The sequence below is a fragment of the Scophthalmus maximus genome, chromosome 21, assembly GCF_022379125.1.
Source record: "Scophthalmus maximus strain ysfricsl-2021 chromosome 21, ASM2237912v1, whole genome shotgun sequence".
Lineage (NCBI taxonomy): Eukaryota > Metazoa > Chordata > Actinopteri > Pleuronectiformes > Scophthalmidae > Scophthalmus > Scophthalmus maximus.
The window spans coordinates 2,148,962-2,176,331 of record NC_061535.1 but is presented as its reverse complement, the minus strand read 5'-3'; the positions used below and the strand labels follow the sequence as shown (position 1 = coordinate 2,176,331).

Here is a 27,370-nt window from a genome sequence, read left to right as displayed (position 1 = left end):
GGTAATATTCATGTATATTGTCAGTCACCTGTAAACTGTTGTATTCAAGGACTGAGCTTCTCTTTGGAGGGTCAAGCTCCATTGTCTGCAGGGTTAAATGATCTGCAGGTGTATTCCTATTATGGTTCTGGTTAATGTGCAACCAAGAGGAGCTTTGTCACGATGTGAACTGCTCGCTTCCGCTTACGTTGCAGCCACTTCAACTGCAGCCGCGGATTAGGCATCACAGAGCCTTTTGTTCTATTCTAGCCTCAAGAATTCGTTCCTTTTTTCTTTTTTGCTCTTAACTTTCCACTTGCTCCTCAGATATGTGGGCACTGAAGTTCACCGTGTCGCCTGGAATGATCACATTTTCATAATGGAGCCCAGGAGTGAATCTAAAAATGGAAAGCCGTGGCCAAAGGTAAGGGAAACTTCAGCCTGTTAACTTCGACGCTGTTGCTTGACAAGGAAACCAGGTTGGTTGCATAACGTTGTGTTCTTCAGATTCGCTGGCAGGGGTTTTGTGAACTATATAAGGCAAAGACAAGTGAAATAGATTTATCCCTGAACAGAAAACATCAGCCGGGAGCCTGATCCATGATTCATGCCCTGAATCAAATGTGTAACAAAAGAAGTTTATAGAACATAGGTTGAAAATGTTTGCTGTTCCAGGGTTTGATGGTTTCTGGTGGGGGAAGCAGTAGAGTCTGTGTGAGAGCAGTCAACATTTGCAGGCTGTTTGAGTTCTGATACTCGAAAAACGAAACCTTTAAGTTCAAGGCTATCTTAATCTTGAAAAGCTGTTGACCCACAATATATTTCCCCTCCTGTTTCGACGTCAGGGCTCAGCCTCGACTGATTGGCATTCACACTCTGCACAGAGACTCCATCACTTCGAGAGGTGTGCAAAGCCCTTTTTTGGTGGGGGGGGGGGGGGGGGGGGGGGGATGATGTGGCGCGTTAATGCGTCTCCACAGTTGGCAACGGGTGATGGCAGCCCCCCGGAGCTGCAAACCTTCTATGATGTTCAGTGTCACTCCTAGACTCTCAGCGTGACTGGACGCAGAATGAGAAACGCAACCGTGGAAACACTCTGATTCCTTTCCGATACCTTTCGGAGCTCCTGGAGTCCAATTCCCCCATCTGCCAGTTGTAACAGTTGTGAAATGAATAATCGGTGTCAAGTGGGCCCAGTGTAAGGCCCACTCACTCAAACACAGCACGCTGCACATAAAGCCCTGTCAGGATCTGGCGGGCTTGAGTCCATCACAACGGCGGATTTGTGGAGGATTTTTCTCGAGCGTCTCGGCTTTGTGGCCCAGTCCGGCTCTCGTCATTGAGCACAGAGAATCAAGCCAGTGTGTCCACATCCAAAAAACAGGGAAATGAGCAGAGGTGCATTTGCGGGCCTTGGTATTGTCAGCGTCGCAACAGGAAATCGCAGGTGTGTTCAAAACCTGGGTGTGGAGACAAATACATCCAGCCCTCCCTGCCACACACAGGAGGAAAAGCCAGTAGTGCTATGACACAAAAGACATAATCTCACAACTCTACCTCCTCGCCTCACAGGAGACAGCCGGGCATTCACTACACCGGACACAACACAAGGTAAGATTCCCTTCTTTCCTTTTGATAACCTCTTTTTTCCCCTAGATTACTTTTGAATATTACATTTGTATCTTTTTTCTCATAAACGGATGGCTCCAATTTGCAAAGAATCACATCTTCGTTATCATATGTGTTCAAAATGATTATTTTATGCAGACTAAATACGGTGTGTGTGGGGTTTTTTTAAAACTCATCACATTAGCTGCAGACGGAAACATCAAGATCATGGACATGGGGATGCATTCAGAGCCTTAACAAAGCTCATTGTTTGTGCCGAATCAATGGACTCCGCAGGTTAATGTGCATGTGGAACCAGTCTTTCCAGTCACAGCAATGGAAGCAATGGTCTTCACTAGATCTTTTCAGAAATACCTCTTCTTCCATTTGCATTGGACCGGGATCAGATTTCAGAATACAACGGTTGTTTTCCAATCATGACCGAGAGCCGTCACTACACTTGGCAGGGCGTGGCCCATCCTTTGACCGCATAATGTTTAAACATGTGAATGCGGAACATGATGATGAATGGTTCTATCAACAGGAAAAGAAAAAAAAACAATCCGTATATTGTTCTTTCTACTGTAAACTTTACTTTTTGAAGGGCAATTACTGTTGTGCACGTTGTAAAATAAAAATTTGACTATTTGATATATTGTTCCGATTAGTCAAAACGTACAACACTGACAGTACAGCACTGAACAAACAGGACAGGACACATAAAGCATATAAATTACACATTATCATAACAGTGGATTGCATAACACGTAAGTGTATGTTGTATAAACTGCAAGCAAGAAATATTTATAAACAAAGCAAAAAGATTTGGTCAGCTTTTAGCAGGCTTCTCAATTTCGCTTTAAACTTGAGCGAACGTATAACAGAATATATCCCATTGAATTAAATTGTATTTGAATCACACCAAATCACAATATACGTCTCAAGGCAAATTCAAAGTTTATTTTGTGAAGTGAATTCACTTCAGTCCCATAGCTGTTACTGCTGGCCACAATCCCAGCGGTTCACTTTAAGTTAAGTAGTCACACTCACGCACCAAAATGAGTAAGCCCAGTCCAATTTTTTTTTTTTTTTATCTTAAATATTTTTTTTCTGTTTGCATCGTGAATGAGTAACCTCTTTATCTGATTACATGAATAGCAGAGCATTGATCATATCAATAAAGGGTGTGGTCGGTGCCCTGGTCGAGTGCAGCCAACCTGATCTAGCTCACCCCGCCTCATGCCGCCCGCCTAGTGACACATTTTATTCCAGCGTGGAGCGATGATTAGAACTGCGGGGCAGAGAGGGAGCACGCGTGAGCCATCAGACGCTTGGTTATTTTCATATTATATTTAAAAAACGCAACTGCAGCTCCTCCAGCTATTTGATAAATATATCCACTGGGCCTATGTATTATTTTTGCATTTGCCTATTGTTTCTGATACCCCAAGTCAAGAGGCAGTTTGGCACTGCTGATTATAGAACCAGCATGTTGCCATGGCACCAATCTGACACTCAATAGGGGGAAAAGAGGTGTTTCACTGTCAGCGGTTCAAACTGTACTCGTCATTTTACAGACTGTCGCTAATGAAAAAGATGGAAAACTCTGAATGATGAGTAATCAGGAGGAGGAGAAGGTCTCTTTTCTTTTTTCTCCGTTCAAGAGCTTTAGAGGAGTTCCACTTGAATGTGTTCTCTAATGCGCTACATAGGTTTTTAACACATATTTATCGTTGTTTGACCATGAGCTTTGGTGAAATGAGTATAATAGTCCCCCACCAAGAATTCAGTGCTTCTGCTCTGGTGGTTCTGATTTTTCAGCCCACCACTTTTTCACAAACGACATTCGCAACCCTGTATTTTTAGCGTAGAAAAAGCTCAAAGCCAACTGTGCACTGCCTATTGTGACAGCGCCAACGGCAGACTCGATTAATGTCTATAAAAGTTGTAGAACGAAAAACAGCGCAGACACAGAGCGAATGTTGAACTTTGTGTTTTTTTATATTTTCATCTACAACAATGATTTGTACTTTCATCGTATTCAACCTTTCCATGCAAAGTCACTGTAGCGTTCGGTCTGACCTATAGAGGACGTGTTAACACCTCTGGTCTTATAATAAAAGTGAAGCCCTTGGCAAGCAATCATCACCACCCGCTCCTAACACAAAACCACGTTTGACTGCAGAGGAAACCGACAGTCTTACAGCGCCACCAAAAACTTTAAATAGGCTTTAAATAGGAATAGTCAGTAAATGTTCTTTACTAAACCACAATTCTCCATTGACCCCATAGCAAAAAATACAGATACGCTTTGGCATCACAGTGCATATAGCTATAAGCACAATAACTCACTTTCCTCTAATCATGTCTTGTTATACATTCCACCGACTTTCATTTTCTTTCATTGTTCAAGTCAGACACGCGTAAATGTGTTTATTCGCTGTAGGCAAAAGAGCAGAGGACAATGTCATTGGTTGGTTTAGTTTTTAGTTTTTTTGCTTTATATTTGTGTTTGTATCAGTTCAGCAGAATGATGAGCGACGGCAATCAAGACCCTTTCAAGAGTGTCGGACGAAAGCCCGGCCTGCAGATATGGACCATCAACGTGAGAATATATAATTGCAACCCACATTACAGTAAATGACGACATTGCTCGTCACACGGCTCTCTACGTTAAGTAGGGCGTGGCACTGAATCTTATTTTTGTGTGAGATTTCATAATATGTACCATGTTATTGTTGTTATCCAGAACATGCAGATGGTGCCTGTTCCGGCCCAGGGCTTTGGTAACTTCTTTGAGGGAGACTGTTACATTATTCTACATGTGAGTTTCCAAAGAGGCTGCCGTGAGGCCCAACAATAATTAAGGCACGCGACCTATTGCATGCCTGGATAGCGTGTGTGTGTGTGCATATGTTAAATCGGTGTCCCCTGTGTGTTCCGTGCACATCACCAGGTAAGTGAGAGAAAGGGCTCGGGCCAGTCTGCCGACATCCACTACTGGATTGGAAACTCCTCCTCTCAGGATGAGCAAGGTGCAGCAGCCATCTACGTCACCCAGCTGGACGAGTTCCTGGGCGGGAGTCCGGTGCAGCACAGGGAGGTGCAGGGCAGCGAGTCTCCGCGATTCAGGAGCTACTTCAAAAATGGCCTCATGTGAGTCCAAGAAGCAAAGTGGCTGGTGTGTGAACTAGAAAGGGATGGAGACCAAGCAAAGAGAACACACACACACAAACTTGGGCTGTAATCTTCCTGAGACATGGCTTACAACACTAATCCCTCTGTGTGAATTCATTATGACACATGTTTTGTTGAGGCTTAGCAGAGAAAAAGCACAATTTCCCTCTCATCCAGTGCATTAACCCCCAACTTGGCATTGTGCTTTTGAATAGTGGTCATGAAAAATTCAGGTCTATTTCAAAATGAATGATCAACGTGCCTCAGCGCTCATACGACTTCACACGTGGCCCAGTCACTTTTATTGCACTTGAACTTTGGTCACGCCGATCTCTCCTCAGCTACAAGAAGGGCGGAGTGGCCTCGGGTTTTCACCACGTTGACACAAATGCCTACAACATCCTGCGATTGCTGCACGTCAAAGGGAGGAAGCACGTCACAGCCACAGAGGTATTGCAACGATGACACCACACCCTTCATAACGTACCTATGGCTTGCTTGTAGGTGTAATTATCCGAGGGGTGCGATGACTCTGTGGTATCGATCAATATCTTCCAAGTCTTCCAGCATCTGATTCTCTCCGGGCATGTTACGACACTGTATCTATTCCCCATTTGAATAAAGGGAAATGGTTTGATTGCTGTCCGTCGTGTTGAAGTTTCTATGTTCATGTGCAGGTTGAGGTGTCCTGGAACAGCTTCAACAACGGCGACATATTTCTTCTGGATATGGGGAGAGCTATAGTGCAGTGGAACGGCCCCAAGAGCAACACGAGAGAGAAGCTCAAGGTAACTTTCCCTCTGAGCGGAGAGTGGACTAAATGTGACTATAACTGGCAGATAAATATAGAGTAAATGTATTTAGTTAGATTTACTTACTGCACAACTACAACAGTCACATTGGTGCCTGTGGCTCAGGAGGTAGAGAGGGCCATCCGCTAACCAGAGGGCCGGAGGTTCAGTCCCAGCTTCCCCCAGTCCGCATGCCGAAATGTCCTTGGGCAAGACACGTAATCCAAAATTGTGTGAGAACAACGGAAGCGCTGCGACATGACATTGATATTGTATTTCCTATATTTTTTTTAATTATTTTGAATAGAATTTGACTCACTTCTCTTAATATCTTTTCTGCTCTCTCCGCAGGCGGTGTTGTTGGCTCAGGACATCCGTGACAGAGAGAGGGGAGGCCGCACTCAGATCGGCGTGGTGGAGGGCGGAGATGAGCGCGACTCCCCCGAGCTGATGAAGGTCATGGCGGCGGTGCTCGGCCAGAGGACCGGGCCGCTGAAGGAGGCCGTCGCTGATGACAAACCGGACAAGGTGCAGAACACCAACGTCAGGCTGTACCAGTGAGGACTCTTTCTCCATCCATTGCATGGCTGCCACAGTACTGGGATAATGGGCCAATTTAATAGTATCATTCACCTTTCCTTTTCCTTCATCTTTCTCTTCTCAGTGTTTTTGACAATAGCGGGAATCTAGTGGTTCAAGAGGTGGCCACGCAACCTCTAACGCAAGACCTGCTGCACTCCTCCGTAAGATCCCGTTGCCCTTCAGACATGACATGACATTACGTGGAAACCGGAGTTGTTTTTTCCTTCTTCATCGTTCACTGTTTCTTCTTCTCTTGCTGTCAGGACTGCTACATTGTGGACCAGAGTGGCTCCAGTGTGATGGTGTGGAAAGGCAAACAGGCCTCCAAGGAAGAGCGACATGAGGCTCTGAACAGGGCACTGGTGAGTTTACCGTGTGATGAATTGTGCAGTATATCAGCGCCCCTAAGTATTGGTCAGCATTGCTAAAATTCCTTTTTTTTATTTGGTTACAGATTTTTATACGTAGGACCCTTCAAACATTCAATATTAGGGTGCTTTATTGCCAGATTCACTAAATTGAACAGTAAAAAAAACCCCAATCAAAGTCATGAAAGATGCATTTTGTCCACTTCCACCAGGGCTACATCAAAGCTAAGAACTACCCATCCAGCACCACAGTGGAGGTGATGAGCGAGGGAGGAGAGTCAGCAATGTTCAAGTACCTGTTCAAATCCTGGAGCGACAAGGGGCAAACCCAGGGTCTGGGTACCACCTACAGCATGGGGAAGATAGGTAACCCTGTACAAAGTTCCTGCTTTCTTCATATCTAGGTCTGAGATCTTTTTTAGTATAAATGTTTTAATACACTGAAGACAAATATATCGCACACGGGCGTGATACTTAACAGGTTAAAATCAGGACTGGTGATATTTGAATTGATGCGGTACTTTTGCATATTATCATGGTCAGCCAAGCTGGAGAAACTGTTCAATACCAGATGATCAAAATGAAATTATGTATGAAATTGTGAGATACAATACATTTTTTTTATCTTAATAACTTAGTTTGTTGAAGGTCCTCTTCAGTTTTTTATTCCCAATATGTTCCTTAAAAACACTAATAATAAACACTTTTTGCCATTTACACAAATGTAATTTAAATTTTCTACCTGACTGAATTGACTCAACACTCTGGGTGTCCACACAGCTAAGGTTGACCAAGTGAAGTTCGACGTGATGGAGCTCCAAGCACGTCCTGAACTGGCGGCACAGCAGCGCATGGTGGACGATGCATCTGGAGAGGTTAAGGTGATTATACAGACAAAACCCACAGAGCAGATCCACCACTGACTCCAGTGTCAGTGGTCCACATGGCAAAGACCTTTCCTTTTCTTTTGAATGTTTCTGTCTTCATTAGGTGTGGCGCATTGAGAACTTGGAGCTGGCCGAAGTGAACCCAAGTACCTACGGACAGTTCTACGGCGGAGACTGCTATTTGGTGTTGTACACATACCGAAGATCAAACCAGCAGCAGTACATACTGTACATGTGGCAGGTCAGCATCATCACAAATACGTTCAACCTTTCTTTAAGTATAAACTCCCTCTCTGTTTTTCTGTCCAACTGCTCAATGACCAGCAGTTGTGTGACAGTATTTTACGTCTTGCACCGCAGGGCCGCCACGCCACCAACGATGAGATCACGGCGTGCGCCTACCAGGCGCTCGACGTTGATAACAAATACAATGGAGCCCCGGTCCAGGTCAGGGTGGTGATGGGGAAGGAGCCTCGCCACTTCCTGGCCATTTTCAAAGGCAAACTCGTCATCTTTGCGGTATGAGTTTTGACACTGAATCATTTCTCGTTGTTGTTTAACAGAAGCTCGGATGGAATCAAGTTCTTTATCTCGGTTATATATATGAAATCATGGTGGAACACGGTTATTACTATAATGTGATTATTCTAGAAAATGTCATGTGTTCAGAATAATGCACAAATAACACAAAAACTACAATTAAATGAAATGTGATGAAGTGCATATTTCTGTTTTTGTGCAAATTTCTGCATGCATTTTATTTGATGTGTTTGTGTGGCCCAAAGGGCGGCACAGGTCGTCCAGGCGTGGTGAACCCTGACCCTGACCCTGGTGCCAGGCTCTTCCAGCTGAGGGGCACTAATGAGCTGAACACCAAGGCCACTGAGATGCAGGCGAGGGCGTCGTCCCTAAACACCAATGACGTGTTCCTGCTGAGGACCGATCACTTGTGCTACCTGTGGTACGGAAAGGTAGGTGCTTTGTTGTGGAACTGCAGTATGAGCTGCGAAAAATCAAACAAAATTACAGGCAAATCTGCATTTGTCTGACGTCTGGCTCCGTCTGTGTCCAGGGCTGCAGTGGGGATGAGAGGGTGATGGGGAGAGCGGTGTCTGATGTGCTGTCCAAACAGGACAAGCAGGTGGTGATGGAGGGCCAGGAGCCAGCTGAATTCTGGGTAGCTCTGGGAGGAAAGGCCCCCTATGCCAGTGACAAGAGGTAAACACAGAACAGCAAAACAGTAGAACAGCACGTTTCAACCCAGCAGGGACTCCTCTTGCTCAACGGCACTTGAGAGAAAAACCTATAAACAAGAAAACATTCTTCCGAATTCGTTCAAAATAAATAAGCTTCAACATTAATAAGATTAAATTTAAATCTGCGTGGATTATTTTTGAATCAAGGTTCGTGGAATGCGCCAACGCGCGCACAAACAGAACCGATCGCGCAGCTGTTGTGACAGAAAAGGTCCGTGTTGTTTCAGACTGCAGAAGGAGGAGCCTCCTCACAGCCCGCGGCTGTTTGAGTGCTCCAATCAGACGGGTCAGTTCAGGATGACCGAGGTGGACGACTTCGCCCAGAGTGACCTGGACGAGGAGGACGTCATGCTGCTGGACACCTGGGAGGAGGTGAGAGGTCAAAAGGCCACTTACCCAGACTAATGAATTGGGAATGATTGGTAGAAAAAAGGTAGTATGAGACAAAGAATAAAGAAGGAGGATCCATTCACTCACTCCGGAGTTACTGTGGACTCAAACATTTTCTGAATGGTAATGTTTTCTCACTATTACTATTTCCTCTCAGTGCTCACGGATGGAGCGTTGAAATGTGTCCGTCCCTTATTTCCTCACTTCTTTCCCCCACGTCACCTCAGATCTTCTTGTGGGTCGGAAACTCAGCCAACCAGCACGAGACCAAGGAGGCGTGGACCTGTGCGCAGGAGTACCTGAGGACCCACCCTGCGGGCCGTGACCCCGACACGCCCGTCATCTGCGTCAAGCAGGGATCTGAGCCGTCCACCTTCACCGGCTGGTACAATGCATGGGACCCTCACAAGTGGAGTGTGAGTTCACCGGTATCTCTGTGATCCCAGTGGGAGGCACCAGAGTACAGTCATTTTGATAGACTAACAAAGCATTAATCAAAGCATGACCAATCACTATCGTTAGCATTTTGTTGGTGCACGTTTCCATTACACTGGAACACTGATAATTGCAACAAGCCAGAAAATATCAAGTGCCGTGAATAATCTTGTGTGAAACAAATCATCTCTGAAATTAGGAGGAGCACATGTGGATGATTATTATGGATTATTTGAAGGTGATGACGAGTCGACCCTGCATGCTTACTAATTGTCAGTTCTGGCTCACTTGATATTCTCAACAGGGAGGCAACTCCTATGAGGAGATGAAAAAAAAGATGAGCGATGCAGCGTCTCTCTCACAGATCAGTGTTGTAAGTGATTGACCAACTCTAATCCCAACTCTGTTTGACAAAATGTGCTAACATCACCCGTGTGATCACTACTAATGTCCTCAATGTGATGAATTATGATCTCACTAATCTGTGAATGTTGACACTTTTTAAGTTTTCTCCCAATGTATACGTTCACGAGAATATATGATTTCACAAGCTCACCTCTCGTGTATGCAGGACCAGACCAACACTTACCTGAGTAAGAGTCCTGTCGGGACGAATGGGGGTGGTTACAGGGCTCCCGGAGGCCCTGTGACCTCCCCTTCACTCTACAGGGACCATGGAGGTAATCTGTCCCCCAGACCCTCTACTCCCACCAGTCCCTCCACCCAGAGACGCCAGTCCTCTCTGTCCTCGACCATGTCCCCTTCCCCCAGCCTCTTTCCGTCGTCCCCAGCCGGGGGCAACGTGTCCCCCTCTGCTGGAGGCTCCGGGACGTTTCTGAACCCTGAGCTCCTCATTGACAAGTCCCCCAGCGAGCTTCCGCACGGAGTGGACCCGGGCCAGAGAGAGGTGGGTGCAAGATTCTGCCAAGTCCAACCAAATCCAATGCAATGGTTGTTTTTGTAGATGTTTACCCCTCGTATTAGGGCTGCACAGAACACTGAGGCATCGATGACATTTCATTTAAATAAGTAACATTATATAACTTTATTTGATGTTTTTTATGGTGCATTTAATATTTTTTTGATATCTTTGCGGATGAGCATCAGAACATTTTTGACAGGAGTCATCTCCAGTGTGGACTTAATGCTCAAGTTTTAGCAGCTGTTGTACAACTACCAGCAGCAGCTCAGAGTTTTCTGCTTCACCGAGAGACAAGAAATAACTACAGGGAGACAAAACTACAAGCACAAAAAAACAACTGCAAATGGTTGTGAAAAACTACGATGAAACACAAAACATCCACGAAGAGACATTCAAAATGTCAAAATGAATACAAAGATAAAGCAAACAGCCACAGAGGTACACAAAGATGAGTAAATAGCCACAAAAGGACCATAAGAACAACACACAACATGGCTACAAAGGGACATAAATTCACACTGAGCAATGAGAAATGACTACAAATAGACACTATCCTTTTGTAGGTTTGGGTGTCTTGAACCCACGAAAGTAGAAGTGTGTGTGTGTGTGGGGGGGGGGGCTCTCATCAGCTGTTTTTAGCTGCAGGGATGAATGTGATCAGGATGTCCATGCTGACGCACTAACAGTGTCTGTACAGTAGGTGTCAGCCTGACTGTTTTCCGCCCTCCTCTGTGCCCCTGGTCGTAGGACTACCTGTCTGATGTGGATTTCGAGAACCTGCTCGGCACGGGCCGCTCAGACTTCCGGCGCCTGCCAAAGTGGAGACAAAGTGACCTGAAGAAAAAAGCAGGACTCTTCTGAGAAGGGCCTGCCGCTGGATCACGCGGGAGTGTGAGGCCACATTTCAGCTGTTGCTGGGAAAGACTGGGACTTTGTGCAGGCCATAGTCATTTCATCTGAATATTTATCTGGAGATAATCTTTTCAACCATCAGCCAAGTTGTAGTGATCAAAACAGCTGGGTATATATATATATATATATATATATATAGCTTAACATGATTGTCTAAATCCCAAATTTCATGGATGTGACTTCACACTAATTTATACTAAAGATTGTTCAGATGTGCTTTACACTTTTATCTATATTTTAAATGTTTGCATGTGATCAGTGATCAAGCTTTGTCACCATACTATTGTCATTTGCTGTTGCCGAATCACTCACATTATGAAATAAATACGCAAAAACCTAGAATCAGAAGACTATCAGAGTTTTATTTGAGATCTAGTGCAAATGCAGATAAGGCACTGAAGTTATATATTTGTCATGGAAGGACAGTTTTTTTTTACATCAGGTGGTAAAAAAGAAGAAGACGGGTTCTTTAAAATATATGGGTTTTTCTTGACACAAAATATTGCATTTAATGAATTAAGGGTCAATATGTCCAGACCAGATTCATGTATTATACAGTAAATATTATTTTCATACCAACACTCAACAAAAGGAATTTATAAAGCATTTTTAGTCCTTTTGAAAGAAATATTAATCACACTGACGTTACAAAAAAAGGATTAGACAACTGAACACGTGCACAGAGACACACCTTCCCTTTGATACCATACTGCTCCTACAGACTCCAGGGGGCCAACATCATTATGGTAATACAATTGAGAGAATCTAAATAAAGACTCAAGCATCCATCCATCCATCCATCTATTCATCCATCCATCCATCTTCTTCTGCTTATCCGGGATTGGGCCGCGGAGGCAGCCGGCCAATCAGGGTGTTCCAAACAGTGCTCGTTGGGTCGCGGGACAAAAACACTATTTCCATGAGTTATGGCCTGTGCGATTCTGAAGGGAAACGTGAAGTCTCACACATTACTCTTCCAAATAAGGTACTTCTGCCCAAATAAGGCAAACACAGCTTAATATCTCTCTTTAAATTATTTCCATTTTCATCTATTCTCATTTCGTCGCCATTCGGGAGCTCACAGCCACTATTTAAAAAGCCCCAAAAAATTATACAATAACAGGAAAATGTTACAGACAACTGTGAGTCAGCAGCTTTGGCTTGGAAGACAAAAAAAGAAAGAAAAGCTGTTCCTGGCATGAAGCTTTTCCACATACGGGTCTACTTGGCGTCAAGGAGCATGAGATGCACAAATAGTCCGGCGGAGCAAATGATGTCACCTCTCTTGGTGAGCAGCGGCACGTGGCGATAGCCTGGGGAGAGGAAGAAGAAGAGCGTTTTAGCTTTGTCGGCAAATCAGAGTTTGATTTAATTTACAATGAACTGACAAAAACTGTTGACATGGGATAATTCTGAGCTGTTGAACTGCAGAGAGGCAACAAAAATACACACATTGATATTCAAATAAGACATCTGCTGTTTAGTGCTCTTTGGAGAACACGGTGAAGGGATGATGCTCCACAACAAAGACGGTCATAGTTGTGACTGAGTGAACATTCAACAACTCCAGAAGTCTGGATGTTTTTCACTTTGTACTGTACAATTAGTTAAGTACTATTTGAACACCTTCATATTTCATTCAATGCAGTCTTGAAGTTAACTTGCTGCTGTCACTGGACACTCCTGTGTGTCATGTGATCATTCACGTACACGGAAGGATAAGAAAACCGTTTACCGTTTTGTACGCTGGTGAGCGGTAGAGAGTACTGCCCGATGAGATCATTCTGGGATGTTGCGTCATAGTCCTCCGCCACAAATTGCACCATGGCCAGTTCTGGGACGTGGATGTTAAACTTGAAGCTCTCATTCCACATGGGGTTGAACCCTGCAGGGATGGATTATCGTTCAGTTGATGCAAATCACCGGTATGTAGATTGATTTTTTTCAAGTGCTTGCTGACATTTGCACTGAGGGTATTTTGTGTATGAAAAAAGTGTGTCACGCTCACCATTGTTGTCAATGTAGTGTGTCTCCTTGCTGGCGTTGTCTGCTGGCACACCGGAGATCTCCACCCTAACCAGAGGGTCCACAATGGATCTGTGCTTGTCCTTGTTGATCTTCGGTAGCTGCTGAGCTGAGATGATCTGTTGTGTTGGTAAACGGAACACACGGAAATTCAGTTTTCACAGATATTGAAATTGGACACAAGACACGACCAGTGATAGAAAGTAATTACCATTCATTTTTTTGTCATAAACTCATAAGACTCTAAACTTTGAATTATTTGAATTCCGTTCCTCGTGTAGCTCTGCTAAGATTGTACCTTCCCATTGTGTCTCTGCCTTCGATAATTTACTCTGGTTAATCCTTGTTTCGTGTGAGTTGTCGTTGCCGTTTCCTGTTTTATTCTGAAGTCCCTTTCCGCGCGCCACCCCACTTCCTTTTTCCCGCGTCTTGTTTCTGTCCACTTGACTTTTCCTGTGTCTCCTGCCCATGTGATTGTCAGCACCTGTTCCTAATGAGTCCCACCTGTGTCTCGTTAACCTGTGCCCCCTTGTGTCTATTTAGTCTCTGCGCTTCCCATTGTGTTTGTCACTCCGTTCCAACCTGTTCTGGTCCTGGTCCAGTCCGCGCTGTCTGCTGTGACGTCGTGCCTTGTTCCCTGGTTTGGTTTGGATTGTTTTTTCCATTTATCAAAATGACTCTTTTTATTGCACTCTGCACTTGGGTCCTGTTCCTGCACCCCCTTAGCAGTTTTAGGTTTTGTACTTAAAGGGATAGTTCAGTGATTTTGAAGTGGGGTTGTATGAGTTACTTATGCATAGTTGATGTCACCTTTTGGAGATGGTGATCAGCGATGTCATTTAACGGAGTTTGGAGGAGAAATGGAAGTGCCGTCCCACTGCAGCAGGGGGGACCGCCGAAAAAACGTATTTTTCGCAACATTTTTGAATGCTTCCTTTAAAAAATCTGTTCAATTGTACGCTGAAGGATGTTCTTTTTCACTGCTTCAGTCCTTTAGTGTACAATTGAACAGGTAACATTTAAAAATGTGGTAAAAAATACGTTTTTCCCCCCCTCTGCTACAGTGGGACTGAGATTTGCGCTACTTCCATTTCCCCCCTGCGTGTTTTCGCCTAAGCAATTAGTATTTAAATGAGACATACTATTCTAATTCTGATTGACTCGATTTCATTTGTGCATGGTGCATCACGTTAAATATTGCTGCCGCAATGAATTGTGGGCGTCTATATCTCTTTAACCTTTCGCATAGGAAAGTTCAGTGTACCCTTTGCTGAAGAAGATAGGAAAGGTAGCATTAAAGCTCCTTTCCTATGCATTTAGAGAATTGGAACAGTTCTTATCATGGCTGCTAATCAAATACATCCGGGTCACTTCAAGATTTAGCAAACGTCCTCTGACAATTTGACCGTACCCCTGGTAAAGCGAGAGTTAAAGAACTTCCTACACATGCTGGAAGCAGTTGACCAATAACAACAGAGTGGGCCAGCTGGCCAATCAGAGCAGGCTGGGCTTTATCGGGAGGAAGTGGCCTTAAAGAGACAGGAGCTAAAACCAAGTGTTTCAGACAGGGGCTGAAAAGAAGAGCTGCAGGAATGGACAGTCTGAGAAAACGGATGTGTTTACTGAACATAAGAGCATGTAAACCTTTTCAAGTAATTACGCAAATTTTCATTATGAACCTTAACATGGCCGTAATATGTCTCCTTTAATGTTTTTGTAAGGCCTCAGGGAGGCTAACACTGAACACAAACGGAACGCCAATCACTCTCACCATGACATGAAAGGTCTTCCTCTTAAGCCAGGGCCCTTTGGTCAGCATGTTGGGATCGAACTGAGAGGACAAATTTCTCTGGAATTCCGGTTTCAGGACGTAGCCACAAGAACCGTTTGGAAGAAAACGCCCCTGGTTAATGTGCATCTCTTTGGAGGGAGTCTGGAAGTTCAACGCCACTAAAAACCAAGTCAGGGAGAGAAGGGGATTTTACCACTACTCTTCACTCAATATTAGTGAAAGTGATGGGCTGGATTTCTGCATGTGATAATGGGAGTGTACCGATCTGGCAGCCAACGTTCCACATGGGCACAGGGTTGTAGTTAGAGGAGTCCGTTCTGGAGCCTGCTGGGTAGATCCTACTGAGTTTGTCCATGTTATGATGCATGAAGGCGGTAGCTGCGAGAACACATGGGAAAAAAGGAATGCTTTAACACACTTTACATAATCTGTGCACGAGAAATCATAATCAAGTTTGTTGTGTAACTCTAACTCTGCCCGTAAGGTTCAGTTCCACGCAGTGTATACCTGAGGTGTCTGCCAGGATGAAAGCTTTACTCTCCTTGAAGGACGACATCTCATAGAAGGCCTGGTTGTCTTTGGCGTGTTCAAAACTGTTAAAGTGGACACTCTTACAGTAGATGACAAAGTCTGAGAGTTCCTTGGCAAGTTTGATCTTTGATTTCTGAAGGGACACAGGACAGCTCAGGTACTGTACAGCCTGCACATTTCACACCAAACACTATATCATCAGCAAAATAGTATTTGTTTTACGTAGAAAAAGAAATGACTAACCTTAGATTTGGCTTTCTGTCCATTCTCCTTACAATCTTCGGCCTCATCCTCCTCAGACACGGTGTCTTCCTCGAGACTGTTGCTGTTGGTGAAGGCAGCGTCCAGCTTGTTCATTCTTTTCCCCTTGATGAGGAACTTGCCCTTCAGCTTCTGCACTCAGACAGACAAAATGTCTTTATGTGTTTGTTATGCAATTTCAAAACACATTTCAAGATGATGTGGAGCATTATGGCATAAGTCAATGCAAAACGCGGGGAATCATATAAAAATATTAGTTGGCACTGACAAAAATGCTACTCAGACTCTATGACAGAGAGGAAAATGTTGTGCATAATGATCATAATTTCCTTTGAGGCTGACAGTGCCTCAAGCATTCATCCCCTGGGTGTTACATTTTAAAGAGGAGTGCACGCAAGGGGTTTGGCATGCCACTGAAAGCTGATTTGACATTCTAGTATTCCTCCTCCTCCTCCTCCTCCTCCTCATCCTCCTCCTCCCTTTGTGTCTCTGCTAGTTGAAAATCATTTCCAAACCACCCTGCAGCATTTTCAGTCATACGTCCTTGCTGTCAAAGCTGATGACGACAGTGAGGGTTAGAAGAGGAAGTGCATGTGGAAAATGAGGAATAAGTTAGAAGATAAAATCAGAAAAGCTTTTTAAAGAATGACTCAAAAAACAATCTAGGAGAGGTAGGGGCTGTAAACATTGGTTTGCTGCAGCGAAAATGGTTTTAAATCTAACTACAGCTGTACGTGTTCCTAACACAGAATACTTTATAGATAAAAATGAAACTGTACTTGCTACCAACCTCTCATATCGAACAAGATATTCTCTCACACAGAACCATGTCATGACAACCTGTTAATCAACAACTGCTCTCAAAGTGCAAAATAAGAAAAGCCCAAAATAATAATAAATCGACACACTGTGGAGGAGCAGAGGCTATGAGATGGATGCTGTTTTGATTATGCAATAGCGGTTTATTTGGGGCTGTCATAATGAGATGGACTTCACTTTAATCTAATCAGCTTCCTTTCCCAGACAAATCTAATAGTCAAGTTCAAGTAAACAGGAAAGACGGCTGGGGGGAAAAAAGATGGCACAGTGGTTCATTAAGTTAAGAAGTGGAATTTTTAGGTGTGGTCTTCCGTTGGTGTTTATAGAGCAGATCTCTAAGTATAGTAAGTACACTGTGTCTCACTGAGTGCGGGTTAAAGGCCACACACCTCAGGTGATGGGAAGTCAGTGGGCATGCCGTTGCCCAGAGGCTTTGTGACCAAAGCCTCCCCCAGGATGGAGATCAAGTGATGGGCCATGAGCCTCTGTTGGTCCACGGTGCAGTGGTTCTCCAGGGACAGGATCACCGGGTAGTCAGATGTCTGCAAAACAAAGTGAGGTGGGAGGGTGAAGCTTGGAATGCTAACTTCAATCTCAGAAATTAAATCAGGATGGCTTGATGCCCCGCAGGTGAGACAATATATCTCGCGTACTTTGAAGGCATAGTCTTTAATGGCTTTGATGACGTCTCTGAAGAGCACTTTGGATGTGAGCGTGTAGCCGTGATAAATGACGGGCTCTCCGTTCGCCCCGTCCCAGCAGTCCAGCTCCACGCAGCGGCAGCTCTTCATGAGTGCTCTGCAAGAAAAGAATAACATACACACAGAGAAGCCGGTCACACTTTTGGTTCCTGGGTCATTAATTCTTGGTCCATCCTGTTCGTCACAAATCTGACTTGGGATTGGACTGTGCTGTAATATTATCCATATTATAGACCTTTCTGCAATATTCTGTTGTTGACTCCCTCACCACTAGCATATGGAGCAGGACAAGAAAAAATGAATTTTCTGCTAAATTCAATGCAGATGTGTATTAAAACGTACAAATAACAAGAAAATACAAAACCAGCGGTAATGACAATCTGTCTGTGCAAGACAATCTGAGAAGCATAAAATAAACGAGTGAGTATGATGGCTAGAGCTGTTATCGGAAACTTAACTGTTGGTCCTCCGCGTTCATGTCATGTACGGCATGTTAGTAAAAAGCAATTACTTTATGTAGGCCTCCGTGCTGCTGGGCCCTTTGAGTTGGTCCTCCATCAGGTATGTATTGTGTGAGGAGGAGATGTAGTAATGGTTGAGGGGCTGGCTCATGTCCTGGTACACCTGCTTGTGGACTGGGTTGAGGATGGACCCCTCGTCTTGGTGCATGTACATCATGAAGCCGTCTTTTGTCATGTGCTTCTTCCGCTTCGCTGGTGAACAGAGGGCAGATGTATATGATGCGATGTGTGGAACGAGAACTACATATCAAAGCCAAAGCTAACTGGGTTCCTGGGTGAAACCTACCTGTTTCATCCACCTCGTACTTCTCGATCAGCCTGCGAGCGTCCTCCATGGACGCCTGCTCCCTCTGCTCATTCAGCAGGAAGTTCTGAAGGTCTCTGGTGCTCATCTGACCCTCTGTTTGAGCGTAATTCCCATAAATCACATCTATCTCCTCCCGCTGCGTCAGCAGGTCATAGAAGTGCTTGATCTCCGGGCCTTCCAGGGATCCGGAATAGGACTTGTCACATGTCTATGCAACACGAGACATTATGAGGCCACCAATCGACCAGATTGCCTGATTTCAACTTTTAAAAGCCATAAAAAGTGAATTCATTTTCTGAGAGAGAGACAGTCACCTTGAATATTTCCTCTGCGTAAGTGTCATCAACTTCGACGTTGATCTGTCGCAGGAAGTGCTTCAGCTCCTTCAGGTTCATCTTGTTGTCCTCATTCTTGTCTGCTTTGCGCATGCAGTTGATAATCCAGCTGACATTTAGACGTTAAGGACTTGGTTCACACCACATATAACAAAGTACAGACTCAAAAACATCTTGGAGCTAACAAAAAAATTAAACAATAAATCTGGGAATGCAGCAGAAAAAAAACACCCATTTCATAAAACACCTATGTGTCAATACATTTCCCACTGAAATACTTCCCCTGGGATACTGCTCACTCTTCTGCTGGCGGTTGAGGTTGCGCATGTTGCTGATGATCTTGTTCAGGCCGCTGACCCACTGATTGGCCTCCTGCCCACTGGGTGCCATCAGGTCAAGGATCTTCTTGCGGCCCTTGAAGATGATGGAGAAGCACAGCTCCTCTTCCCCAGGGTTGGTGTGTTTATTAAGCCCCTCGGACTGACGGCCCATGCGCACGGAATCAATGTCGTCGATGGAGACTTTTTGGGGAGCGGAAAGGAAAAGGGATTGTTGTAAATGCAGGCACTTTAGGCATCACCAAAGGTTGGTTTGAGAGAAAACATAAACAAGTCAAAACAATACTTCGCCTTCTTGCTGTAATTGTCAAAGTCCATATTCAAATTCTTTAAATTTCAGTTGAAGTTTGATATGAAAATGCCCCCTAGGGATTCAGAATCAGGTCACAAACTAGAATGGCCCTACGTCTGCCAAGACCCAATGGTCCCCTTGAGAGAGAGACCACACTGAAATTAGCTCGATCCAGATTTGTCATTTGGATCTGCAGCCATCTGCCCACACTCATAGATATTAGTCCTTTAAATATGGATCTCTGCCATAATTAACGGACTCTTTCTTGGACTATGCCCAATCGTGCCACCAAGTATTGTGGAAATCTGTCCGGTAGTTTTCCGGCTGACGAACAAACAAACCAACCAACAAACAACAGGTAATTAGTCTCAGGTGAAACCGCCCTGCCTGTCTTATAGGCAAAGTTTGATCAAATTTTGCCTGTCAACAAAATTTCATATATTTTATCATATTACATTATGAAAATATTTATATCACATTAACGTATATACTTTTGATGCCATACCTCATTGGGGATGCCTGTAGTTTTTGTACTTTTTGAGGAATAATGCTTAGCCGTATATTATATATATACAAATGCATAATTTCTTGTATTCCAGTCATGTAATCAGAGGAGAGAAGCGGCTGAAAATGCCTTTTCTATGATTCGTTTCTCGGTTTCATTCGAGCCTTGTGTAGTTTCGAGCGTGATATTTGGGCACGGTTGCGAAGTAGCTGTCTGTCACAGTGGCACCTTGAAGTGCAGCTTGACAGTCCTTCCTCCGACGAGACAGTGTCTCGTGGCAGCAGACGTTTTGTCCCGAAGTGCACAACAGCACCAAGTGCCAGAAACTGTTTTTTTACATCTTATCAACAGGAGGCTTTTGTTTCTGTGTCGTACTGTGGCTTCCTTCTGTGGCCTTCACTCGCAAGGGAGGAGGCGACAGATAAAGACAAAACTTGTAGCTTTTTGGCAACAACCGCACTGTGTTTATGATTGCGTTTTATTTGGATGATTCTGCCCCGACATCTTTTCTCTAAACATCCAGCACGCAGGGACCACAGCACGTAACAACCGGGCTGATACAGAGTTCTTGTTTACTGAAACTGAGCAATTGTCTTGCCGCCTGCGGAGCGCTGGGATTCTTTGGCAACCTGGCACACATTCCATGGAGATTTCATTTCTCCACTTCACAGCAGCCTCCCTTGAACCCCTTGCCTCACACACAGGTAGTACGTGCGAGTACAGACACCCGCACAAAAAAACAACAAAGCCCGAAGGTCAATGCACACACAGCCTGTTTTTAACCCCGTGCGCTGGGTGCCGGCTCTATTGTCGAGCGGCTTAATGCACGGAAGAGCGCCTATGACCACGGTTCATGTCATCACACTAAATGGCAACAACTGCCCTGCTAACAAAACACCAGGGACAACAGGCTTAGCCAAGAGGCCCTGCGTTGAAGCAGGCCCTACAATCACAGTGTTTCCAGCCTTCACATGCTGAGGTGAGAGGGCCTGATGAAGGGCAACTAATGTTCTATCAAGGGTTAGAACGAATCTAAAGGTCAGACGACTTGAAGGGAAGAGCACAACTGTGAGGGGGGGGGGGGGGTGCGGGTGCGGTGGGTGAAACACGCCCAGGGCCGGAGGGTGTGTGCACTCAGCTGACTGCTGGATGAACAAAATACCGAGAGCGCACTCACTGAAAGGGGAGTGTTTGTTTGGCGTGCGCGTGCACACGCCGGAGGAGTTCAGTGGTTATTCGCAAATTTTGGACCCGGTTCAGAGAATCCCCATCTGGACGCACCGACCACAGTGTCCGAGACACGTCGATCCGCGCAACGCAGGCATCGCTCGCATACCAGATGGAACTTCGCACAAAGAGATTGTTGTGCCTCGCCCGGCAAAGTTTGTGCTGCTGCTCTTCTCCAAAGGGAAGGAGAGAGAGAAAACTTAACCACCTTCTTACCCTTGTCTGTTGAATATGAGCTTGCCAGAATTGTTTAGTCAAATTCTGATCCGATAGGTCCTCTTATATCATCAATGTTGCACCAGATTTTTAAGACAGACCACAGCGATATGAGGAAGGCGCCTTATGAGATATACTGCATGTGTCATCTTTATGGTGAATGGTGTCTGACGTTTACCTCGTATGACCCTGACAGTTTGTACACGTGTGTGTGTGTGTGTGTGTGTGTGTGTGAATGCTATCCAGGCAAAGGCCTGTCAATGGACGTGGGAAAAAAGACTGGCCAGTAAAATATAGCCTTACAGTCACTTTGGGGCTCATGAGAATAGATCCGAGACTGAAATGTGCCTGTAGTATCGAGAACTAACTTCAGGCATGGAGTTGAGCAGTAGGGCTGCAACATGTAATCGATTAATCGATTAGCAATCGACTACTAAGTTAATCGCCAACTAATTTGATAATCGATTAATCAATTCAAGTAGTTATTATGGGGGGAAAAAATTCTCTGATTTCAGCTTCTTAAATGTGAATATGTTCTGGTTTCTTTGCTCCTCTGTGCCGGTAAACTAAATATCTTTGGTGTGTGGTTTGGGTAACACAATTTACATTTTTCACCATTGTATGACATTTTATGGACCAAACAACAAATTGATTCATCAAAAAATGATCTACAGATTAATTGATAATGAAAATAATCGTTGATTGCAGCCCTACTGAGCAGTTAGCCATTGTTTCTTAAAGTTGAAATAACCGATAGTTTAAGTGCATGGGGGGCATCTGAAATAAGCAGAAACGGTCCAAAATATCTATATATTTACACATATTTGTTTCTATTACTAGGACTAAGGTATTGTTGTTTTGGTATTCATAAAATAGTGTCAGATATGATAGTGGCACTCACACTCAAAAATAATATCTGTCATTGAATGCAGGCCTACACGTCTTAGCGTCTTTATTTACGTGGCCCAGATTTTAAGATTCTCCTTGGAGGGCGGGACATTATGACAGTAATATGTGATGCCCTCTATTCTTAGATCCCTGATTCGGAGGATGAAAACATAAAAGACTGTGAAAAACAGGAAATAGAACAGAAGGGAGAAACCACAGCAAGAGGAACAGAGTAGGGATCGTTCTTCCAGCCGCTCGTATGCAATACAGAATTACAATGTGGAGAAACAGACTGACATTATGTCACAAACAGCAACCAACTCACTGATAAAAGGCTCAACTTATATTATATAAATTTGTGTTTTGCTTCGATTGACAAAATTTGAGACGTGGTTAAAATCCAACATGTGCTGTCCTCGCACACGCGCTCACCATCTGCCAAAGCACTTTGGAGCCGACTGGTAATTGTGCGCAGGAAAGCAATAAAAACGCGTTGGCCAATTTCCGTAAACAAGGAAATGCCTGAGAACTTCAGATCCATATCTAAAAGCAATGGCGGCTGTGTAAAAAAAACACAACACAAAAAATGAACAACAGTATTGTCACATGGCTGATCTCAGCCCAGCGTCTGTTTCTGTTGTGTCTGTCTGGGAAATATATAAGACGCTCTGCTCTGCCTGTCAGTGTTTGTTCAGGGCTGTTGGGGGCCGACGTTATCAGGCCCGGGGCCCACAGCTGTCGCTGGGATGGGGGGGACATCAGAGCAACCAGAGGCCCAAGGGCGAATCTGCATTCACACCCTGACAATGGAGCCCTGGACCAATCACACGAACGTAATCTCTCTCTCTCTCTCTCTCACACACCGACGGAAAAACATAAAGTCAGGATACACACTTTCCAGACTGGCTTTGGCGACACCACATTATCTGTGTGAGTTGTTTCCATTCCAGCCCCACCGCCTCTCATATACTGTATTCTATTCTCCACTACTCAGATTCGAGGGATGTTGAGCTGCAAGGAGAGAAGCTCGTGAAAACGTGTATTTGCGGGTCCAAAAGACCACGTCAAATAACCCAGAGGAACCCTAACTTTTGTAGAACTAATCCCATTTTTGTACGTGATGTAAACACACACACACACACACAAATGCGACGGCACTCACACGTCTGATTTTTCTTCAACATTTTATGGGACTCGTGCCACAAGGTCTTGCAGTCCTCCTGCAGCCTGAAGAAGCGGAGCTTCTTCCAGGTGGTCGAGCGAATCTTGACCAGGGTCCCGCCGACCAGCAGGAACTGGAGATCCGAATCTCCCTCCAGACCTGCGGGAGCGGGGACAAAAGGGAGTAAAATGATGGTGTTGGTACTTCAAAGAAATGTGTTTCCTTATTATCAACCCGTAAAAGATCAAAAGCAACAATCAACTGATCATATTTATGGTTTGTGTGTCTGATAAAATGTGCCTTAAAGCTTCATTGTCATCATTAGACAAACAAAAAATATTTCATCAACATTACATTAACTGGCATATTCCTTTACCATGAACCAGGGCATTTTAGTTTCGGTTGAATCATCCCACATGATGCACACATCCCGCTGCTGGAAATGCTCACTGACTGAAATTAAGTCTTCGACAGAAAACAAAACCATTTACTCATGTGAACATAGCATCAACTAAAAACTCGAAATGATTTTGTCCTTGAAAAAAAAATGAAGGTATATATCTGTGAGCTGTTTTTATGTTTGCACTGAAATAAATGAGCTTGAGGTTGGAGTCTCAGACGGTGAAGAGGTTTTCATTTCTTTCAGGACACACTACAGAAACTAATGAACCATTATGAGCCCTAACTTTGATTTATCTAATGACCTCTGCCAAGGAGGTTCTGTTTTCACCGGTCGCTGCTTGCTTGTTTGTTTAGTTGTAAAAAGGATTATGCAAAAACCCAGGGATGGGGACAAGGAACAACCCATGCGGACTTGGATTGAGGGGACTTTTCACTTTCTTTCACGGAATAATGCATAGATCTTGATTCAGAAGATATTTTGAGTGCGGATATTTGTGAGTACGTACCATTTGGTGTGGATCCAGATAAAAATCTGAATCTTCATTTTTCAATGGAGGGTACAGTAGTCTTTTTTCAGCCACTGATCATTAAAATAGGGATTGAAAAAGGCAACCACCATGTGGGATAATGTTGATTCAGGAAGGCAAATATGGCTTTGACAAAAATGATGGATTCTACTAAAAGAACTGACAACCATGTGTACGATTGTCCGGCCATGGCGTGTGTATGTGCTCTACTAAGTACAATTCTAGTTATCCCTGTGACAATTTATAATAATTACATTATGTAGGGGATCAGGACTGAAATAGTTTGCCTCTCATTTGAGCCTCAAACGTATCACAGAGCCAGCGGTTTATCATTATTCGGGAATTTGCTGATCGTGGCTTTCTAGGGAAGGGTGTGGGATATCTGCTGTGAAGAGTGACTCACAATTCCTGTACGACATCCGTGTGACGCCACGGCTGAGTTCGAAGGACACCAGTGGCGTTGCCGTTGTTAAGTTTATTTGTCCTCCATCCGTACAAAAGTGAGGCAAATGCCAGTGTGTTTCTCGACGTACGTGGGTGGGACTGTAATGAAACTTCACCGGAATACAGAGCGGTCATGGATACATTCGCTGCCGTTCCTCTCAGTCAGTAAGCAAAGGGCACCCGGGGATAACTGCGGTCGACCATTTGAGACTGTCTCCGGACCCGTGGGCAGGACCGCAGCATTACAGACGTTTCACCACGAGCCCTCCGAGGCCGTATGGGAGTCCCAGGCCTCTCTGCAGGCAGAGGGGCTGGGGGCTGGAGATTCACCACCGCCTCTGCTCAGTCGGGCTGCTTTCCGTGAAGACCTTAACTCCCTTGGCAGCCTCTACTTGTTTCGGGTGTCCTTTCTCGTGAAGTCCGCTTCCGCGGCGAGGAGGTTCTCAACTGCCTCTCGCGAACGGAGAACGGTCCCAAACACGTTAATGATTAGTTACACTTCCCGAATTGCAAACGTTGAGTCACACACATGTGAATTTGAAGGGGGGAGTCCATGAGAAGCAGATGACTTGGCCTCTACTTTTTCTTGGGGTTAGGGGGGGGGAGAGAAGAAGAGAAGTTTGGAACACACTGCTTTCGCCCTGAGAGGCAGGCCAGGGCAAGAAAGTGGAGGCTGAGATGACAGGGAGTGATGCCTGGGGGGGTGTTCACAGAGGGAGGGAGAAGGAGTCAAGGGGGCTTTCCAGGTTGGAACATGATACTCTGTCTCTCTCTTTCTCTCTTTTAGAGATATCTAACACATCGGGAAACGTTGCTGGTGCTGTGCGTAAAAAACGAACCGACGCAACGAGGTGTTCGTTATGGGTTCAGTCTCTATCTTTTTGAAACGCCCTCCTATGTCGTCTTCGTAAAGTCCCTGCACTGGCAAAGACCGAAAGGACATTTCTTTCTACATTATGGCAGAAAAGAAGAAGAGAGAGAGAAAAAGCCGACCTCTATACTGTACAAATATAAATCACTGATGTCGAGATTATGATCCTGCAGCGGCGAGGTCATCTCGGGGGGGGGGGGGGGGGGTCCACATCTGGCTGTGTGGCACTCACCTATGCGTTTTCCGTTCTCCTTGGCCACCTTCTCCCGGAAAGCCTGCTCCTCGGAGTGGGTCCGTTTGGGCTGTTTGCGTAAACAAGACATTGCGGTGATCCTTTTTTATTTTTATAAACTTTAAAAAAAAAGAAGAAAACCCCAGTCGCAGTTGAATGTGTGCTCGGTGCGGAGGAGAAGCAGGCACCACGTAGTCCCCCGCAGCCCCCCCCCCCTCCGCCCCTGCACGGGGCGGGTCCGGACTCATCCGTTGCTCTGTCATATCAGCTGCTCCCTGCATCCGTGCGCAGCCTGGACTCTGAACACTGTACGGCAATGGAGTCGAAAGAAGACCGTCCTCTAGGTGCACGGACCTCTTACTTGATTTCAGTGGCCTCCGATTGGCTCAGGACTGTGTCCACCTCGGTCCTGCAGCGGCGTCCTTCCAATGAGGATTTCCGGTTGTTCATAAGAAAATCCACTTGCGACCAACTCAGCCTCTTTGATGATTTACTTTTTCCACATGGGCTTCACATTTTCTCCCTCTGTTTTTTGTTTTGATAGGGTCTTTTTCTTCTTTTTGCATTCGGAGAATAAAGTGGAAACGTCATGAATAAAGTCAGGACAAAGTCAACCAAGATCGGACAAAGGCTTCCACTGCACCTCAGGAATAGAGTCAGATCGCCCCGAAAACAAGCTGCAAACCAAATCAGGGGCAGATTTGATTTGTACTTTCAACCACGCCATGGTTGAAATGGGTTTCAACAAGAGTTTCCTCTTTCGAAGCTTGCATGTGGAGGCCCAGACACACTGCACTGTGTCTATGTGCTAAAAGAGAAGTTCCCTGAGGGGGTTATATGTTAAATACATACATACATAAATAAATACATACATGTTTCTGCTTCAATCTTTACATCTTATCATGAATCCTCATGGAGCTATTGAGCTGTGAAATAGCGCCACCCCATGATAAGAAATATGTAATAATATATATATATATATTTTTTTTTAAATCAGTGTCTTTAAATAAAGTTTATGTATTGACTTAACTGATAAGTAATTGATAAGCACCAGACAGCATGGGGCTGCTGTTCAGTGAAGAGTGAGGTTGTCACACCAACATGCTCTATCCTCCTGCTGTATGAAATGTGATATTTTCCTGCCAACAGATATTACACCATCGCACACACCCTGAATACCTGGATTACAGGTTTACTATTAAAAGAAACATTTGAAAAAAAAAAGAAAAAAAGAAGCCGCACAGGGACACTAATCTGGTGGTTAAGAGAAAAAAAGAAAGAACCTCCAATACATTTTCCCACACACAAATCGGAGTCGTCACTCTAGAATGACAGCCGCGGGACATGGGTGGGAAACATTATGTCAGGTGAGCTCTTTGATAGAGACAGCCACCGCTGCAATAGTCAGGCAGCAAATCTGTAGGTCACCACTCACCATGTTTCCCAGCTGTGCCATTTGCCTCCATTGTGATCGCAGTCAAAACAAATCACCGCGCGCTGGGATAGAGTCCTCTTCTCCTCCGGCGCCCTCTCAGTTAAATGACAGGAGCTACCACCACCAGCACCATAGGAGCTCGTCTGTTCGTCCCTGTGCCGGGTGGAATTCCAGTCTGTGTCCCCCTCCGAGTCGACCCACACAGTGCGCAGTCAGTGCCAGCCCATCAGAC

At 44.9% G+C, this 27,370-nt stretch overlaps 2 protein-coding genes across 6 annotated transcripts; one reads left to right on the top strand and one right to left on the bottom strand.

The window, feature by feature from the left end:
- The first annotated feature begins 178 nt into the window (after positions 1–178).
- On the top strand, positions 179–11,649 carry vill (villin-like). Of its 3 annotated transcripts, none has more exons than XM_035619129.2 (21): positions 179–403; positions 1,552–1,590; positions 4,114–4,192; positions 4,337–4,411; positions 4,544–4,743; positions 5,106–5,214; positions 5,442–5,552; positions 5,907–6,112; positions 6,220–6,298; positions 6,401–6,499; positions 6,718–6,871; positions 7,286–7,386; positions 7,496–7,633; positions 7,753–7,911; positions 8,178–8,363; positions 8,465–8,610; positions 8,876–9,020; positions 9,266–9,454; positions 9,778–9,846; positions 10,045–10,380; positions 11,143–11,649. In XM_035619129.2, exons 1-21 carry the CDS (start codon positions 384–386, stop codon positions 11,254–11,256), a joined length of 2,754 nt encoding a protein of 917 aa, XP_035475022.1. In that variant the 5' UTR covers positions 179–383; the 3' UTR covers positions 11,257–11,649. The 3 variants fall into 3 exon arrangements, with proteins under 3 accessions (XP_035475022.1, XP_035475021.1, XP_035475023.1); XM_035619128.2 differs by having other exon boundaries at positions 4,109–4,192; XM_035619130.2 differs by lacking the exon at positions 9,778–9,846 and having other exon boundaries at positions 4,109–4,192.
- Positions 11,650–27,370, bottom strand: plcd1a (phospholipase C, delta 1a). 3 transcript variants are annotated; one of them, XM_035619132.2, is made up of 15 exons: positions 27,139–27,370; positions 23,228–23,386; positions 18,892–19,120; positions 18,579–18,708; positions 18,244–18,472; positions 17,948–18,149; positions 17,389–17,533; positions 17,125–17,277; positions 15,899–16,048; positions 15,632–15,788; positions 15,386–15,502; positions 15,104–15,282; positions 13,316–13,451; positions 13,043–13,192; positions 11,650–12,620 (listed from the first exon to the last, which is right to left on the bottom strand). In XM_035619132.2, the coding sequence occupies exons 1-15, from the start codon at positions 27,167–27,169 to the stop codon at positions 12,529–12,531; spliced, it is 2,259 nt and encodes a 752-aa protein (XP_035475025.1). In that variant the 5' UTR covers positions 27,170–27,370; the 3' UTR covers positions 11,650–12,528. The 3 variants fall into 3 exon arrangements, with proteins under 3 accessions (XP_035475025.1, XP_035475024.2, XP_035475027.1); XM_035619131.2 differs by lacking the exon at positions 27,139–27,370 and adding an exon at positions 25,704–25,923; XM_035619134.2 differs by lacking the exon at positions 27,139–27,370 and adding an exon at positions 24,560–25,089.

Bases quoted from the DNA above. Each gene is read 5' to 3' on its own strand.
- vill (XM_035619128.2), top strand. From the start codon at position 359: ATGGAGCCCAGGAGTGAATCTAAAAATGGAAAGCCGTGGCCAAAG. The intron at 7,912-8,177 runs GTATGAGTTTTG...TGTGGCCCAAAG, and splicing joins GCAAACTCGTCATCTTTGCG to GGCGGCACAGGTCGTCCAGG. The intron at 10,381-11,142 runs GTGGGTGCAAGA...CCCTGGTCGTAG, and splicing joins TGGACCCGGGCCAGAGAGAG to GACTACCTGTCTGATGTGGA.
- plcd1a (XM_035619131.2), bottom strand. From the start codon at position 25,794: ATGTCTTGTTTACGCAAACAGCCCAAACGGACCCACTCCGAGGAGCAG. The intron at 16,049-17,124 runs GTGTGTGGCCTT...GTCTGAGTGCAG, and splicing joins CTGACTTCCCATCACCTGAG to AAGCTGAAGGGCAAGTTCCT. The intron at 15,789-15,898 runs GTTAGTCATTTC...GTGTCCCTTCAG, and splicing joins GACAGAAAGCCAAATCTAAG to AAATCAAAGATCAAACTTGC.